Source organism: Rattus norvegicus, chromosome 6 (assembly GCF_036323735.1).
Source record: "Rattus norvegicus strain BN/NHsdMcwi chromosome 6, GRCr8, whole genome shotgun sequence".
In the NCBI taxonomy this organism is placed as follows: domain Eukaryota; kingdom Metazoa; phylum Chordata; class Mammalia; order Rodentia; family Muridae; genus Rattus; species Rattus norvegicus.
In genome coordinates this window covers 30,434,766-30,453,325 of record NC_086024.1, presented here as the reverse complement: position 1 = coordinate 30,453,325, position 18,560 = coordinate 30,434,766, and the positions used below count along the sequence as shown (strand labels likewise).

At 41.7% G+C, this 18,560-nt stretch overlaps 1 protein-coding gene across 7 annotated transcripts in view; it reads left to right on the top strand.

Annotated features, from left to right (window-relative positions):
- Babam2 (BRISC and BRCA1 A complex member 2) overlaps window positions 1-18,560 on the top strand; it is a 378,444-nt gene that overhangs the window by 14,183 nt on the left and 345,701 nt on the right. For 6 of the 7 annotated variants that reach the window (XR_010052102.1, XM_063262050.1, XM_039112461.2 and 3 more), the window contains one exon: window positions 18,479-18,555. The exons of the other annotated variant lie outside the window; for it this stretch is intronic. Coding sequence is in view for 5 of the 6 variants with exons in the window: in XM_063262050.1 (XP_063118120.1) it covers window positions 18,479-18,555 (77 nt within the window). In the remaining variant the exon portion in view is untranslated. The remainder of the gene's footprint in view (window positions 1-18,478; window positions 18,556-18,560) is intronic. 7 annotated transcript variants of the gene reach the window in all.

Genomic DNA, 18,560 nt, shown 5'->3' with positions numbered 1-18,560 from the left:
CCTGTAGCCAAGGCCTCTGGAGATAGTGTGAGCATGCAGACTGCAAGGAGGAACTTTTACCAAAATGGCAGGTATACAGCTATTGAGTTCTGCTGGTGTGGGCCCTGGGTGTGGCCATAGATATTATGGGAAAGGAGTTCATTCAGAGTTCACGTGCTAGCTAGCTAGGTTCCACAACTCAAGAGTGTGGTGCTGATGTTTTGCTGAGTGCCCTTTAGGAGGACGTTCGCAGGTGTTTTTAACCAGATGAAGGTGGGCCCTGCACTCCTCATGCACTGCACTTCCATTAGACCTTTATCTCAGAGCTTTCTACCTAGCTCTCCTCTGATTACAGTCACATGATAGAGTAATAGGCATAATTTTAATTAAGCCATTTATAACTGTTTAACACTTACAGGTGCTGCCATAGCCAGGAATACTATACTTTTGTAAACCCAGCTCTGAGGGAGGCAGGAGGATCCCAAGTTCAAGATCTGGCTTGGCATTGAGTAGTCAAGGTCAGCATGGGGGAGGGAGTTCAGTCCGATCGAATTTCAGATTAAGAAATAAAAGGGCTGTGAGGTAGCTCAGTGGTCAGATACAGTCAAACAAAACCCCAAATAAAACAAGTGCCTTTCCTACTGTCACTTGTGGTTTTTAATTTATATTTTGTACTTAGGATTTTAAGTGGTAGTTATTGGCCTTGAGCCAGTAGACTCTGAAATCACCTGCTTGGGAACTTTCGAGATTCCAGAATCTGGAGTAGTCAAACCTTGATAAACATGTTTTGGATTTTGTGTGAATCTTGGGCTTTTCATGTCCTGCAGTGACTTCATTTCATTTCAATATTTTGTGTGGAGGTTGTGTTGGGGGGAAAGATGAAGGGAAGTAACTAATGTGGAAAGAAGAGTGCAGGGGAGTCTAGTCAAGGCCTGGCTTAACCTCACATGTTTAAGGGAACAATAAAACATTCTAACTGTTACCCTTTGGCCTTTTGTGCTTCCTATCCATACAACTTAAAAATATTTATTTTTATTTTATGTATTTGGCTGCATGTATGGAAAGTGCACCATGTCTGTGCTGGCTGCACATGGGGCTCAGAAGAGGGGGCCAGGTCCCTTGGAACTGGAGTTACAGGTAGTTATCAGCCTCCGTGTGGGATCTTGGAACAAACTTAGGTCCCCAGCAAGAGCAGCAAAAGCTCTTAACCACTGAGCCATCTCTCCAGCCCTTTATTCTGAACACACATGCACACGCGCACACATGGGTGCACATGCACACACGCACACACACGTAGTTATGTCTGCCTGTGTGTCTTTGTGGAGTTGTTGGCTTGAAGAGGTTTTCTGATCTCCCAGATCTGGAGTAACCAGTGATCGGGAGCCAACAGAGGTGAATGCTGGGAACCAAACCTAGCTCCCCTATGAGAGCTGTATGTGCAGGAGCTGCCTCTGCAGGCCCATTCCGAGCTATTTTAAGAGCACTTCATAAATAGTTTTCCTTTTGTTTGCTTCTATGTTAAGAAGATAGGCAAGAACCTTTTGGTTGGTTCATGTTTATATGGGAATGACTATATTTTAAGGCTCCAACATAGTTATTCAGTGCTTTAAAAGGGGCCTTCTACTTGTGTAGAAAGGCAGAATACCATCTTTATTTATTTAGTTTGTGTGTATACATATGGTGGTCCAAGGACAACTTGCAGGATTCTCCTTCCACCATGTAGGTCATGGGTTTTGAATTTAGGTTGTTAGTCTTGGTGGTAAGTGCCTCTACCTACTGGACCATCTTGTTGGCCCTGGATTAGCTCCCCCATTTAGCTTCCAAGTTGTTTGGATAATCTTTATTTTTATGCCATGCTGCTTGAGGAATGATCTTATAACCTTCACTTTCAGGGCCACATTTCCTGAGTAATTTGGTTCTCTTTCTCATGGCATGTCACGAAAGTGAAATTTATCCCACCGACCTTGCTGTTCTTGACTTTTTGTTTTCTGAAAAGGTTTTTATCTCAACTTTTACTGACCAATTTATGGACAGCAAGTCTTGAATCAATTTATGTTTTGGAGGACATTTCCATCTTCTTTTAAATCCTCAATGATGGTTTTTTTCATTTGTGGACTTCTTGATGTTTTCATTTAAAATTATTTTTAGTGGTTCAGTAAATTATTAATATTCAGGTACAATTTTGATCTTTGCACAAACTTTTAATGTGGCAAAATATATGTAACATAAATCTATCCATTTATAATGTACAGTTCTGTGGCATTAAGTCCTCTCAAATGTGACAATGTTGTACATGTGACCATCCTTTGTTAAGTTTTGCAAACTCAAGTACCCATGAACAGTAACTCCCTGGTCTTCCCTTCAGTCAACCAGTGACAAATGCCATTTACTTTGTCTCTATAAGTTTAACTAGTTCAGGTAGTAAGTAAGTGGAGTCAGGGAGTAGTTATCTTTTTGTGAATAGCTTATTTCACTTCACATGGTATATTCAAGGTTAATCCATATTGTAGTATGTGTCAGAACTTTCTTTCCTTTTAATGCTGAGTAATATTCCTCTGTGTGTGTGTGTGTGTGTGTGTGTGTGCATGTGTGTGTTCCTGCAACCTCACGTGTGTGTATCACGTTGTGTACTTTTTTCAGTGATGTCTATTACACGCATCTTTTGACTGTCGTGATAACGCTGCTGTTGGTAAAGATGTCCAGCCCTCTGAGTTTGTTTTCTAGGACTTGCTGGATTGTATGGCAGTTCTATGCTTAATTTTGTCAACTCACCATATAATTTTCTATATAGGCAAAAGATAGCTTGGGACACTCTTTTATGATATTGATATTGATAATGTCATTTGATGCACAAAATTCTTACCTTGTTGAAATCCAAGGTACTTAGTATACATTCTTCACTTTGTTAGGTTGACCTTTGAGAAGTTGAAATCACTTCTCTAGCCTCCTTCACCTGTAGTCTTTTCATTCTTTTCTTTAAAAGTTAAGAAAGGGAAAAATAAAAAACAAAAATCTTGACTCCCCTATTTTTAGGGGTTAGGTATTTAGCTCAGTGGTAGAACACTTGCCTAGCAAGCGCAAGGCCCTGGGTTCGGTCCTCAGCTCCGGCAAAAACAAAAACCAAAAATCTTGAAAAGTTAAGAAAGGGGCTGGGAAATGGTTCACTTGGTAAAGTGCTTTTCATGCAAAGCATGGATGTAAGTGTGGATTCCCTAGCACCCACAGAAAACCCTGGCATGGGAGCCCACATCTGTAACCCAGAGCAGGCAGGCAGGCATTTGGGGAGCAGAGATAGGCAGATCTTTGGAACTTATTGGCAAGTCAGCCTAGCCAAATTGATGAGCTTCATGTTGTGTAAGAGACCCTGTCTCAAACAAGGTGGAGAGCCATAGAGGAAGGCCTGTGACACTGACCTCTGGCCTTCATGTGTGCACATGTGCATATGAACCTGCACATGCACATGCATAAACCTACTTGAACTCGCACTCGTGCTCGAGTACACACCCAACCCCCCCCCCCCCCCCCAGCACACACCCCTAGAGAAAACTATTGAAATTGGGCCTTTCATAGTACTGGCATTCCCTTCCAACAGAGGAAAACCCTCCACCAGTAATGCACCTGCTTCCTCCAGAGTGGAAGCCTGTTAATGGAGAGTTAGTAACTATATTGTTAGGGTTATGGAGGTAGGGTGTAGCTCATGCCGAGTTATTGGTTAACTCAAGCTGCGCTAGGTCTAGCAGTGAGGACAATGGTGTAAGCTGCTGTGAACAATGCTGTCTTTGTAATAGGAGGCTTTGATGGCTATACTGTAATCTTTACATAGTAGGATTTCCTTATCTGAAGTTTCACTTTCTGTAGTTTCAGTTATTTACAGCCACCCACGATCCAAAAATACTAGTATTTCTTGAGACTCTAAATAGGAAGCAGCCTTGTTCACATGGCTTTTATGATTGTGCATAGTTACAGTTGTTCCATCTCGTTCTTGGTCATGGTTAGTTTCTTTCAATGTCTATTTTGTAGACTGAACTTCTGTAGGAAAAACCAGAACCCATAGACTTTTTGGGTTATTGCTGAAGGTATTACACACTTTGGTTACTGCACATAGAGACATCAAGTTGGTACTGACCACCAAGCTTTCTCCCTTCTGGCTTAGCTTTCATGGCACTAGAAGGGTCTATGTAGGCTGCAGTCTTACTCAGCCTTGAACACTGAGGTACAGTAATGCCTGGAGTGACAATGTATGTCTGAGGGCACAATAGTGGCATGGATATTATGAGGCTGCACTTTCTGATGGGTTTAAGGCCCTCTTCACGTAGGAAGTGTCTGCCTGGTACTGTAAATCTTGCCAAGGACCTGTGTTTGGGGAGCTCACCTTCCCCAGGGGTGAACCTATTACTACTATTCTGTTAAGTGGACATGGCATTTACTGCTCTCTGAATTCCCATCTCTATCTCTATAGATAGAGAGTGCAGCTCTCAGGCCCCAGCAGAGAAGCTTCTTTGCAGTGGGTGTGGTTAACGTAGGAACTCAAAGTGTTAGTGGAGGACTCAGCCACAAATGGAGTATCTATGTTTCCCTCCCCCTGCAAGGCTTAGGGAGCAGCAGAGAAAGATGATTAGAGCCAGAAGTCAGGGAGGACCAGAGCAAAACAGTATTGTCCAGACACGGGAGGACCTCTGTGCTTAGGAACTTAACAGCTGTGGTTACTTGTATGAGATCGGCAAGACCCTAAGCCGGCGCACATTCTAGCGCGGAGAGGAAGCAGCTCTTGAGCCTTTCATTCCCAACTAAGGAACTACTGGCAGCTGGTGGCTTCTGGGAGTGAGATAGTTTCCTTTCAGGGTGTATCCCTTGGTGGGCCAACCGTGCTTTAGTGGGTGGCTCTGTACCTATGACTGTGTGGGCAGCACAGATTATATTCAGTGGATTTAAATGAAGATGACAGCAAGTTGGGAGTAGGGTCGAGGGGTTGAGGGGTTAGGGGAAGAGTAGGGAGCGAATATGAGCAAAAGAACATTGTAGGAAATTCCCAAAGAACTAAAACATACTATAGTAAAGCTTCAGATAACAATAAAAAAATGCTGTTCAGGGTTTCAGGCATCCACTGGGATGTGTATGCCTTGGATCGTATCCTCAGGAAGAGCCATATTTACTTCTTTCATTTCTTCTCCTGCCTTCCTGCCTGATTGCCTTCTTGTGGGGATGTTGAGAGAGTTCCATCATGTAGCCCAGGTTGGTTCCAGACTCACACAATTGAGAGCTAGGATTACAGGTGCGAGCCACCGCACCTGCCGTTAGTGTTGTTTTTATTGAAGACTTTTAGCTCCCTGAGGACAATGCCTGTTTTGTTCCCCACCGCACACCCTATACCTGGCACAGTAGTTATTCAGTAAGTAGTCGCTGACGCTCTTGGAAACCGTGTCTGACTGCAGTGAGTTTAAACCTGCGGCTTGTATGTACTGCCTGGGTTTCCAAAGACCCAAACTCAAACACGGTTGATTGTATCTGAATGCCAAGAAGGCGGAGCCACTCTACAGAATAAGAGCTATAGAATAATTGTGCCTTTGTAGAGAAGTCCTCTCTTACATGTGTGTAAGGATACATGTTTACGCATGTATGTTTGAGTGCACAGAGAAAGCTTATTGAGAAAGACACATATCAAGTTCTGTACAGTGGTTAAGTCAGGACAGGAAGAGACTACGAACACTGAGGGGTAATTGGAGTTTCATTTTTATGATATAATTTTTTACAGTGAAAACATTTATATAATTTGTAGAGCAAAAGTGAATATGTTTAAAGCAAGCAGAGGAATCACATTCTGCTCTGGGAATGAAAAGGCAGTGGAAGAGGAAGTTTGTTTTAGTATCAGGAAGGTGGGCAGAAGAATACAGCAAATACAGAGGCGAATGCCAGCAGCAAACCACTGAACTGAGAATAGGACCCCCGTTGAAGGAATCAGAGAAAGAACTGGAAGAGCTTGAAGGGGCTCGAGACCCCATATGTACAACAATATCAACCAACCAGATCTTCCAGGACTAAGCCACTACCTAAAGACTATACATGGACTGACCCTGGACTCTGACCTCATAGGTAGCAATTAATATCCTAGTAAGAGCACCAGTGGAAGGGGAAGCCCTGGGTCCTGCTAAGACTGAACCCCCAGTGAACTAGATTGTTGGGGGAGGGCGGCAATGGGGGGAGGATGGGGAGGGGAACACCCATAAGGAAGGGGAGGGGGGAGGGGGATGTTTGACCGGAAACCGGGAAAGGGAATAACACTCGAAATGTATATAAGAAATACTCAAGTTAATAAAAAAAAAAAGAAACTGTAAAAAAAAAAAAAAAAAAAAAAAAAGGAAGGTGGGCAGATTTCTGGGTAGAAGAAATAGACCCGGGGAGGACTGAAGCTCAAAGGAAAGCATCTTTGGCATTGGACACTGGGAATCCATGCAGGAACACACACTTCATGTTAAAGAAATGGGGAGACATGAGGAACACCCTTGGCGAGAACATCCATTTTACTGTGAATTGGTAGCGGATGCTGGCCAAGGCCGGCAGTGGCTTCAGAGCTCCCTGTTGTTAGTGAGTGTGGTTTGTTCCGTGAAGAGAATTCAGTGCTACGAGTAACATGAATCTCTTTTCCTCAGGCTCATTTTCTGCTCCCAGTAAATCTGTGTAGAATCTTAATTCTCCTCTTTAAAACATTAAACACAGGAGGACATACGTCTCCAAGAGGCTATGAAATCCTTTGAAGGTTACTTAGCTGATAAGCGGTGGAGGCCTGGCCTGGAGCCCAGGCCTTCTCTACCAAATGCCATGTCCTTTTTTTTTTTCCAAGAAAAGATTGGCCAAGAAATGACTAACGTGATGCACTATGGGATGGTTTCAGCTATTCTGTTAGGAGGCCTGTGTCGGTAGGAACCCTTAAGGGAAACCTAGTTACGGGTTAAAATACAAAGAGAAGTTTTTTTAGGTGATTAAGACTTAAATATGGAGGCTAATTCAGTATTAGAATGAGTTCAGAGTGGGCTGGGGAGATGGCTTAGTGGGGTCCTGGACACCAAGCCTGAGGACCCGAGTCTGAGTCCCTGGACCCACTCGATGGGAGGAGAGAACTGACTCCCTCAAGTGGTCCTCTGACCATGTGCCCCTAAAGTAAAGTAAGTGTAAAAAAGAAATGCCCCAGAGAAAAGTAGCTGGCTAAGAAAAAATTATTTTAGGGCAACAATGTACTGCATTTGGGCTAAGTCTGAGCAATGGGTAATTTAACAAAACTTTGTAGATGTCTAAATATTAAGCAGTGTTGGGGAAGGAGTTGGATTTCACTGTTGGAACTAAAGCAGACAGAAATCCAATGAGCTTATGCATGCCATTGTGCACATTTTGACCTCAGTTACTATTTTTCATCAGACAAGTTTGTAAATAGTTGAAAGCATGAACGATATTGCAAGTATTAACTAAAAGTATGACGTAGCTATTATTAGCATTGCAGAATTATTTCTTACGACACAACATTATGGTGCCTGGTTTGGTGGTAATGGTTTAACAGTACTGTGACGTCAGAACATAGCACCACATATTTTATTTTCCTTAGTATATTTTTTCTGAGATAAAAGTACCTTTTGAACTTATCATTGGCAAGTTTTTAAAATTATGTTTCATATATATATATATATATTTGTACATACTTGCATATTAAACTAAAGAAATTTGTAAATCAGGAAAGTCGTGTAGTTCAAGTAAAATTGTAAACCTAGATGGATTATCAGAACTGAAGGGATAATAGGTTTTTGAGCATGAGCTCCAGGTGTCACAGGCTATTACTTAATGGTGGTTATTATTTTTAATCTTGGGGCAGCTTTCAGGCCAGGCCATATCCTAGCACGCAGTGGTGGGCTGGAGGTCCTGTCCCTAGCTGAGGAGCTAGTAGCAGATGCTAGAGGTCAGGTTTTTTTTTTTTTTTTTTGAAAAGTATAGTCCCTGGTAAGCTAACCAAGATCCAGTGGATGGCCACACATTCAAGAATTGGGGACAGCACAAATTGGACTTGGGGGGAGGTGTAAGAACAACAAATAAAAGGACAGAGTTGTGTGGGGAGGGAAGGGTAGGCAGATCTGGAGCAGTTAGGGAGGAGGTGGATAAGATCAGAACACATTGTACAGAACTCTCAAAGGACTAATAGATTTACAATAGATGTAGAGGCACTGAGTTTGAATCGTCCCATACTAGCTTTAGGACTTTTCATGACTTTATCTCTCATGAAAGATGCCAGCGCACAACTGTAAGGCTGCATGACTCTTCATAGGGTCACCAGTGAGTGAAGTGCTGTGTGCTGAGAGGGAAGCCATGTTTGGGGTCTGTCAGTCAGGGAGTGCAGTGATGAGTCTTAGGTGGTGGACTGCACTCATGTTGCTGCCAGCTTAACAGAGCCCAAAGAAGACTGGGAAATAAAGGGATTGTGTGTGTGGCTCTTGTGAGAAAACCAGATGACTAGAGATGGGGGACATCAAAGACAAGCAGGTCTTCTACCCGCAGCCTTCAGCACGTAAAGAACATCAGTGGATGTTTCTCAGAAGGGTCTTTGATGACAGAGCAGGGTTGACAAACATCCAGTTTCTTACTGATCCTTTTGTAGTATATCATAAAGATGAATCATGAGGAAAACCAAATGAAAAGCCATGGACTACCTACCAGGCTCTTCTTAACTCCTTTTCTTTATTGAAGTCATCAGACTTTACATTGTTTTTACACATTGCCTTGAAGCTTTAACATTCTTACATGGTTTCTGTGGATTAGTAACAGTTTATACACCAGAACTGCTCTGTGCACTCCAATTTGAGCAGCACTGTGTTAGAAAGATTTTGCCATTCTGACAGTCCAGAAGTTGTCTGTTTTAGAATTTTGTCCTAGAATAGAGACAGAACTAGATAATGCAGCTATTAGAATAGAGACAAAACTGGATAATGCAATTAAGTTTAAGCAAGCATGGTGGATAGGTATGAAGAGTTCTCAGAATTTCAGTTATTTGGAGAAGTGAAAACACAGGAGAACATCATTTTTTTGTGTATTTGGATTATGCTGAGGAATATGGTTCTTGTTGTTTTGTTTGTTAGTGTGCAGATCCTGTCTTACTGTAGCCCAGCTTGGCCTCAAAACTTGCTATGTGGTAGAGATGACCTTTGAACTCTTTTTAAAATTTGCATTTATTTTATTTTATATGTCTGGGTGTTTTGCTTAAATTGATTGTCTGTGCACCACACATGTGCCTGATGCTCAAGGAGGCCAGAAGAGGGTGTCAGATCCCTTGGAGTTACAGGCAGGTGTGAGCCACCATGTGGGTGCTGGGAATTAAAGCCTGGTCCTCTGCACGAGCAACCAGTGCTCTTAACCACTGAGCCATTTCTCCAGCCCCTCACCTTGAACTCTTGATCCTCTGGCTTCTACTTCCCAAGTGCTGGGTTTACAAGGATGTGTGTGACTTTTGTATAGAGAGAGTATTTTCATTTCAGTCTTCCAGAAACACTGTATTGAACTGTCTTGAACCGTATTCATTCAGATTTCCTTTTTATAAGAATATCATAAAGGTTGATTGTGCACTTAAACTGAGGAAGGAGAGTCCCAGATTTGGGCCATCCTAGGCTACCAAATCAGATCCTGTCTCAAAAAGCATTTCCCCAAATAGGAATAAAATCAATGAAGGCATATATGGAGCAACTGGTTAGTTCGAACGCCGAGGAGATACTGAACATAAACAAAGCCTGTGGTTTGAGACAATACCAGAAGCAGATCAAAGCTATGGACTTTTGTCCCCTCAAAAGTGAGCTCCCTCCCATAGCATGCCACGGTACATATTCTCCATAGAGAAATGTTTGCCCATGAAGACAGGGATTCAGAGAAAGAGTGTGCTGTGCATATGATGCAAAAGAGAAACTCCAGAGTTAAAGTTAGGGTGATGGAGGTTTGGGTGAGGGGATGAAAATGATCTAAAATGGTTATGAGTATTTTTACTAAACGGTTGACTAAATACTTTTTGCACAGTTGCACTATATATTAAATGTAGACAAAGCACATGTCTATCCTTAGCCTTTAGACTATTTATATGCGAGAGTAGAGCAGTTGCTCGGTGACATTCGTGTGGCTTGTTTAAGGTACTCTTTGAGTGAGGGTGTGCGTCTCCCTCCAGCTTGTTCTGGGAAAGTACTTCTACAGTCTTCGTCTGTGCGCCCAGAGGGTCACTTCGGACAGAGTGTCCGTCAGCCATCAGTGAACTGCCTCCTGGGTTCTGTTCCTGCTTCAGGACAGTTGCAGGGAGGTGTTCTACATTCTCTTCTTGACCAGATCCGACTCAGTCTGAGAGGCCATTTTCTCAGAGCCTTCCTTGATTACAGCAGCTGAAAACAGTGTCTCTCTCTGGTCTCTTAGATCTAAATGTGCTTATATTCTTTAACCACTAATTTGGCAATTAATCATGTTAATTGCTTTGTGTTTTGTATCTATTGTTGTCTTGACTTGTTATTTAAATTGCGTCTTGACTTTGCTGGTGTGATGTTTTTCCGTCTGATTATTGTGCAAGACCCTTGAAAAGAGACACCTTTCTCTAACTCTGAGGATGGTGATCTCCAAACTCTTTTTGTTTATTCCAAGGGCTATGACACAGACTTTATAGTGGGAAATTTATTAACCACTGAAGTTTCTTTCTCAGAGTTCTGAAGGCTGGGAAGTTTAAGGTCAGAGTGCTGCTGGAGTTAGTATTTCTTGAATCCCCATTCTGCGTAGATGGTGCCCTCTGCCATCTTCTCATGGCACAGGGCAAAGGGACAAGCAGGCTTCATCCTGCCTCTTTCATAAAGGGCACTAGTTCCACCCACAGTGACTTAGTTAGCCTTTGTCTCTTAATCAACACCTTGGAGGATTAGATTTTATTATATGACTTTTGGAAATATATAGGCATTCAGACTATAGCATAGTCCAAACAACCTGGTTATGACTCTTAATACATGTGTTTTATTTAATTATAAGATATATGTATAGATTATAAATCACACAAAATCTGGATTAAAATGGAAAATAAAATAAACAATACTTATAATTTATATTACTTATACTATGGTATTTTCACCAGACATACTTGGCAATGAATCTAAAACATTATGGGGATACTAATGTAAAATATGCCAGATTGGCAATTTAAGTTGTACCCTTGGACTAGTTTCCAGCTCTATTCAGTAGCCATATAAAAGGTTTTGTTGCGAGCTACATTGTTACATTGTGTCCATTATAAGGGAAAGCACCGCTGTAGACCGCCTGGCATTGTGCGATGCTTGTCATCCCACAGAAGATTCTCATTCTGTGGGTTGACTGACATGCGCATTTTCTATACCTGCTTGTCACAGAATGTTCAACAAATGCTTCACAAACTTCTTGAAAACTTTCTAGTTCCATATGAGTTAAAAAGAATTCTATTTCAAAGGAATGAAACACACAAGAACAGGTTGTTTGAAAATGATTTACTATCATCAAAAATGAAAATATGAACTTGTGTGTGTGTGTGTGTGTGTGTGTGTGTGTGTGTGTGTGTGTGTGTGTGAGGTTCCTGTGCTCCAGTGACCATAGAAAATCCAGCACAAGGGGGGTTGGGCAGATCTGTGAAATGGATTTACATTCAGTAGATACTGAAACATGGCCACCTTGAACATCTAAGTCAGAAAATAAAATGTTGGGGGATGGGAGATAGCTCAGTGGGTAAGAGGGCTTGTTTGAAAGCATGAGGACCTGAGTTTGGATTCCAGCACCCAGGAAAAAGTTGGGCATCACTTCCCATGTGCCTGTAACTCCAGCGTTATGAGTGCTTGGTTGGACAGAGAAAGATAGATGGCTGGAGTTTATGCCACAACTTAGTTTCAAGTTCAACAAGAGACCCTGTCTCAAAGAAATAAGGTGGACAGTGATAGAGCAGGACAGTGGATGCTCTCCTCTGGCCTCTGTATTCTCATGCATACCACACACACACACACACACACACACACACACACACACACACACACACCACACACCCACACCCCCCCCACACTTACCCCCCTACGTACACCATACATACATATACATCACACCCACACCATACACACATACCACTCACATACACACACACTACATAAACACACACTCACCACATAAACACACACTCACCACATAAACACAGACACAGACACACTCTACCTTCACCCACCCTTACCCCCCATACATACACCATACACACACATATGTTCATATCATACACACACACACACACACACACACACACACACACACACAATGTCAGCATCCTAGAAGTCTTCTGTATGTTTCTTCCCACTCCTCTTTTTTCCTTTCCCTGTAGTTACAACATTTTGGTTTTCATCATACATACATTTCTTTTGTCACTCAAGACACAGATATTACTTTTTATGACTTTGAATTATACATAATAGAATCATACATTCTTTAATTCAGGGAAAGTAATATTTTTCATAGCTATATAATGTTTTCATTTTTCATTATATTGTAATTTATTTATCTATCCTTAGCCAATATACTTTTTCTGTTGTGTTTGGAACTGCATTTAAATTGTTCCATTTGGGGCTATTTAAAGAATGCTCCTGACATGCTTTCTCATTGAGTTTTTTTTTTAAACATAAACAGGATTCCTCTCTGTGTTTTATTTTCCTTTTAATACAGTAATAGGTTTCTGCATAAAGATCTCACACACCTGTTGTGATAATTATATCTATACTTGATCACTTGATATTTATTTAATTTCGTGCTGTGTTGGGGATTGAACCCAAGCTTCTGCACACACTAGGCAGGTAATTTAGCCTATGTGCTACAACTTTTGGTGGGATCTTTGTAGAAGTTTGATGCCTTGATTATTGATGGTGTAAATAAATAGTTGATTTTCCCTATGTTTTTGCCACTCAACTTTGTCAGCTCTTATGTTAACTTCAAGAGTGCAGCTGACAATCTAAAAACCATTTTACGTGCAAATATTATCTCCGAGTAACAAACTTTAACCTCTCCTTTCCAGCCTTTGGACTCTCTTTCCCCCATATTTCCCCATCCCCCTAGCACAATGGACTTTCATTAGTGTTGAGAGCAGATATCCGTGACTCCATGTCCGAGGAGGGAGTATTTTGCTGTTAAGTTTGAGGTTACTGTAGCTTTGTTTTCTTTTTGTAGGGGCCTCTTTATGAAATTAACGTTATTCCTTTTTATTTGTAGTTTAGAGAGAATTTTGAAAATCACAGGTGTCTATTTTATCACTTATTGTGTACTTCCTGAAGTGACTCACTGTTTCCTTTACTGTGCTAGCAGTGAATTCCCTCACTTAGAAGAGGGTTTGCAGTCAGTGAGCTTAGGCTTCTGTCTGGAGGAATCAAAGGACTTTCCCTTTATCTTAGTTTGAGTTTCTATTGCTTTGAAAAAACACTATGACCAAAAAGCAAGTTGGGGAGGAAAGGGTTTATTCAGCTTACACTTCCACATTGCTGCTCTATCACCAAAGGAAGTCAGAACAGGAACTCAAGCGGGACAGGAACCTGGAGGCAGGAGCTGATGCAGAGACCATGGAGGGATGCTGCTTTCTGACTTGTTCACCATGGTTTGCTCAGCCTGCTTTCTTATAGAACCCAGGACCACCAGCCCAGGGATGGCACAATGTACTGGGTTTTCCCCATCAATCACTAATGGAGAAAATGCCTGCAGCTGGATCTTATGGAGGTATTTTCCTGGACTGAGGCTCCTTTTTCTCTGTAGACTCCAGATCAAGCAGACATAAAACCAATAAAAGCAGCCTCCATACTCTTCCTTGTTATGTTGTATGTTTGTTTGCTTGCTTTTGTTTTTGAGTCAGTCCTGACTGTCTTGGAACTCAACGTGTAGATAAGACTGGTCTTGAACTTACAGAGACAGAGATCCACCTGCCTCTGCCTCTGCCTCTGAGTGCTGGGATTAAAGGCATGTACCATCATGCACTCCCTTGTTATAGATTAAGAGTAGTACTTGAGCCTAACATTCCTACTAGAATCACACTGCAATTTCAGTTAAATTTGTCAGAGGAATACTGACCAACGCTTATTCTCCACATTCTAAGGTAGAATTGAATTTATCGTTTATGAGTGGAGATACTACTCGGGCGTTGGGAATAACAGTTGACGCCACACAAACTGGCAATATGTTTTCTTGAATATTTTACTTTTGTGATGTTTAAGAAAAACTTGGATGTGTCACCTATTTTGGTAATTGTTATTTGGAATTCTTTTCTAGGAATTAATACATCATTTTCTAATAGATTCTAAAAATAGTTTTTAGATTTTAGTGATACAGAGAGATACATGTGTTCTATCAAGAAAATCATGTTATCAACTGAGTAGCCCCATTTCTCTGGAGAATAGTGTAAAAACTTTGCTATAGAATGATCTTGCTGCTTTCTTTTGTTATGATTCATGTATTTCCTTTGAAGGGGAGTAATGCTTCACCTTGCTTGGTTTGATTTAGTTGGCTGTATGGGCAGGAATTGCATCGAAGGCCTGAGTCCAGTAGTTAGAATGCCTTTGCATTTGCAGATTATTTAGGTAGGCGGTAAGATGTCTGTCAGTCTGGATGCCTTGACCATTTGGAAACCAGTTGAGTTTGAGTAAAGTTGTTGATGCTTGATTTAATGCAGAAAAGCCCCTTCATTCTAGAAGATGAATATGTGGTGAATATCAGTCATGGTTACTCATTGCATCACGTGACTCGAGTTATTTACCAGGCACTTACTGGTCTTGGATCCTATGCTATCTCACCGTCACCTGTTATTCGAGGTTGCCAACGCTGAAGGCTTCCGCCTTAGCGGATGTTAAGTGTTGTTGGTGAAGCACAAACGTCATTATCACGAAAACAGGAAGCTATGTAGGGAACATGCCAAATGGTGAATTAATAGTCAGGGTAAAGGAAGCTGACGCACTCTCAGGGAAGGAACCCTGAATTCATCTACTTTGTTCTTTTTAGGTGGCTTAAAAACAGAAATGGCAAACTCACGACTTTTTTCAGACCATATTGAATTAAGTAGGTTTAGCCTTGAGCCTGAAAACGTGGTTTCTTGTATTTTGTGTTGTCTTAACAATGTTGATGTTCTAAAGACCGTGAGATGTTTGTAATCTACATTATTCTTTGACTGACTAAAGTCTTATAAAATACAGTAAAATTGACCGTTTTCTCTGTTTATATAGAAAACTTAGTGTTTTGAATCATATCTTAATAACTAGGAGTAGATAGTTTAAAGAGGAAATAAATAGAAAATTACTTTTTTACCATTTTTTGGATTATCATGAATAATCTGCACAGTGAATCAAAAGTATTAGCACTGTAGATCCCAAGAATCAAGTATCAAAGGATGTTATTTTCTTCTATGTCATTGGTTTATGTGTGTACAGACAATTCTTATACATATTTATATGTGATCGTCATTAATGCACATTATAGAACTTTTTATTATTATTTAGTTAGTATATGGAGCAGTGGACTTTGTTGTATTATTGTCATACGTAGATATTTTCTAACTGAAAAGTTACATTTGTGTAAGTGTGGGGGTGCACACGTCTGTATTCCATGTGTGTAAGTGTGGGGGTGCACACGTCTGTATTCCATGTGAGTAAGTGTGGGGGTGCACACGTCTGTATTCCATGTGTGTGTGTGGATGCACATGTCTGTATTCCATGTGTGTAAGTGTGGGGGTGCACACGTCTGTATTCCTTGTGTGTAAGTGTTCGGGTGCACATGTCTGTATTATATCTGTGTAAGTGTGCAGGAGCACACGTCCGTATTACATGTGTGTAAGTGTGTGGGAGCACACGTCTGTAATATATGTGTGTACGTGTGCAGGTGCATACGTCTGTATTACATGTGTGGGTGCAAGCATGCCACACTGGGTGTGGAGGTTACATGACAACCTTCAGGAGTTGGATTTCTCCTTTTCTATGTTCAATCAGGCTTTGTGACAAGTGCCTTTACCCTTTCAGCTATCTTGTCAGCCCTCAGACACACAGTACTATACCTAGCTCTCAACTCCCTTTCCCTCCCTCTCCTTGACAGGATGGTGCATCCAGTCAGCCAAGATCCCCCCCATCTGCAGTTGTCTTGCCTGTGTCAATTAATCTGGCTTCAAACTCGCAGAAATCCACCTGTCTCTGCCTCCTAAATACTCAGATTAAAGGCTGGCTCATTCAGCAGATTCTTATCTGTGTACACGCAGATTAGAATGCCCACCTGTTGTACACAGTGTCTTTCTGTAATCCCAGTGCCCTCTCTGAATATCCCTGAGGCCAGCATGCTTCAGTGACAAGTTTTAAGTTGCGATTAATTGTGCACAGTAAGATTTCCTCTGTGCTGTGTGCCTGGTACTGTGCTTGGCATGCTCTTTTTCTCTTTTTAAAATGTCAGCACCAAGATCTTACAATTGGATTGAGAAAATGAGCCACAGTTTGAAAGCAGATACATAACAATTTTAGAGGTTGTGTGAGAGACTGTAAGGGAGAGGGTATGTGAAGCTGGTGCTAACATCTTTAAGTGAATTGGTAGCTGCAGATGTTTCCACAATAAAGTGTTAGCAGAACAAACTTCTTTTGATGTTCTCAAGAATTCCCACCTGAGGGCTGGTGGGATGGTTCAGTGGGTAGTGGTGCTTGGTGCCAAGCTTTCAGGAGTTCAGTCCCTGGTGGCAGAAGGAGTGAATTGACTCACATTTGTTCTCTGACCTTTACACGTGTGTTGTAAAGGCATGGCTGAGTGCCTGTGCATGACTGCACACATAACAGAACAATATAATTTTATGTAAAAAAGAATTCCCAGTTGATATTCTTACCTTCAGGTTTGTAGAATTGGTCTCTCTATCTTGGTTTTCCCACGTTAAACTTCAAAACAGCACATTTCCAGGTTTTGAAGATGATTTAAAATGGGTAAAAGATGCATTCTTACAGCACAGGTCTTCATCCAAATCACTCTTTCTTTTGCCATAGCTGGGTTTAGTCCAGTGTCTACTTTGTTTATTTTACTTAAGAAAAGATTTACTGAGCATTGTTCTGGGCAGTAAGAGTGCTTGGCAGAGAGAGAGCCAAAATCTATATGTGTTAGTACTTCAATCTCCAGTGAGGGAGGAAGCAGTAAGCAAGAGACAAATGCATGAAGACCAAGCATCCTAAGTGATATGGAGAATTAAAAACAAACAAACCAACCAACCAACCAACCAACCAACCAACCAACCAACCAACCAACCCTCCAAAAGCAAAACCAAACTCAGGGTGCTGCTTCATAGTGGGGAATCAGGGGAGGCCTCTGGAGGGGATGAGATCAAAGTGGAATAACATGGAAGGGCCAAGCAGAGTCCTGGGAAGGGCAGTCCAGGCAGGTTAGGAAGGCACAAAAGCAAGAGTTGCCTGAGCACTGAGAAATGTGGGCGGCGCTGATGGGTCACAGTGACAGAGCGAGCGCCTCAGGAAACGATGATGATCGGGAAGCCAGCCAGACTGTTCAGGTCCACCACTGTAGCTGGTGGCAGCTGAGTTGGTTTTCACTAGGCACAAAGGAGGATTTTAATCAGAAGAGTCCTAGTGTCGAACAAGTCTGTGTCTTTAAAAGTTACTTGCTGCCTCTACAGTATAGAGCAGAGAACATGGGAGATAAAATGAGAAAGGTGGGCATGGTGGCACCAACGTGGCCCCCGCCTGGAGTTTCTTCGCTGACTTCCTATGACTGTGATTCAGCTAAGAGGTCAGGGCTATGTCTGTGCAGTTGAAGCTCTGACTTGTAAGGTCCCTCAGGACCTCAGGACCTCATATCAATCATATGAGAAGCAGAGGCCATTGTCAAGCCTCATGAAGCCGTAGATTTCTAAACCCTTCAAATGCTGAGACCTGGCTGGCTGACTCATCCCCGCCTTGTGCATTTGCATTTTATCTGAAATCAAGTACCATGCTTTGTGCTTCCCTGCAGATGAATGCTATGGCATGCCAGATCTAGAGAGCATCGTACCTTAGGAGAAAGAAAGAAACCATCTGCCACTAGAGAAAGGCCAAAAGTGGGCTCTTTTTTGTATGAACAGAGTGAAAGTTAAGAATCTATGTTTAAAATATGACCATAAAATTTCCCTGCATTTATAGTTCTTGGCACCAAGGATTAGAGACCTGTTTTGGATGATATACATGGTTTTAAAAGTCAAGATACGCTTCTATGCAAGAGATACTTGAAGCACTTGGGGTTCGTTGTTAGAAGGCATAGAAGTTCTCTTGCAAGATACATAATTTATCTCAGATCAAGGCTCATTCATTGTCTTGGACTCCATGAGCAGTCAAGGCTTTCATTTTCTTCCTTAATTCTTTTATGTATTAAAAATTACTTTTTATTTACTTTATTAAGTGTCATAAATCTGTGGGCCTTTCAATTTTGTTCTTTAAAAAATCTTATTTTTCCTTCCCCTGGAATGCTGAAGCTGTACATCCTTGACTCCTGGACCCAACTGTGACCGCTTCAAACTGCACATCCCGTACGCTGGAGAGACATTAAAGTGTGAG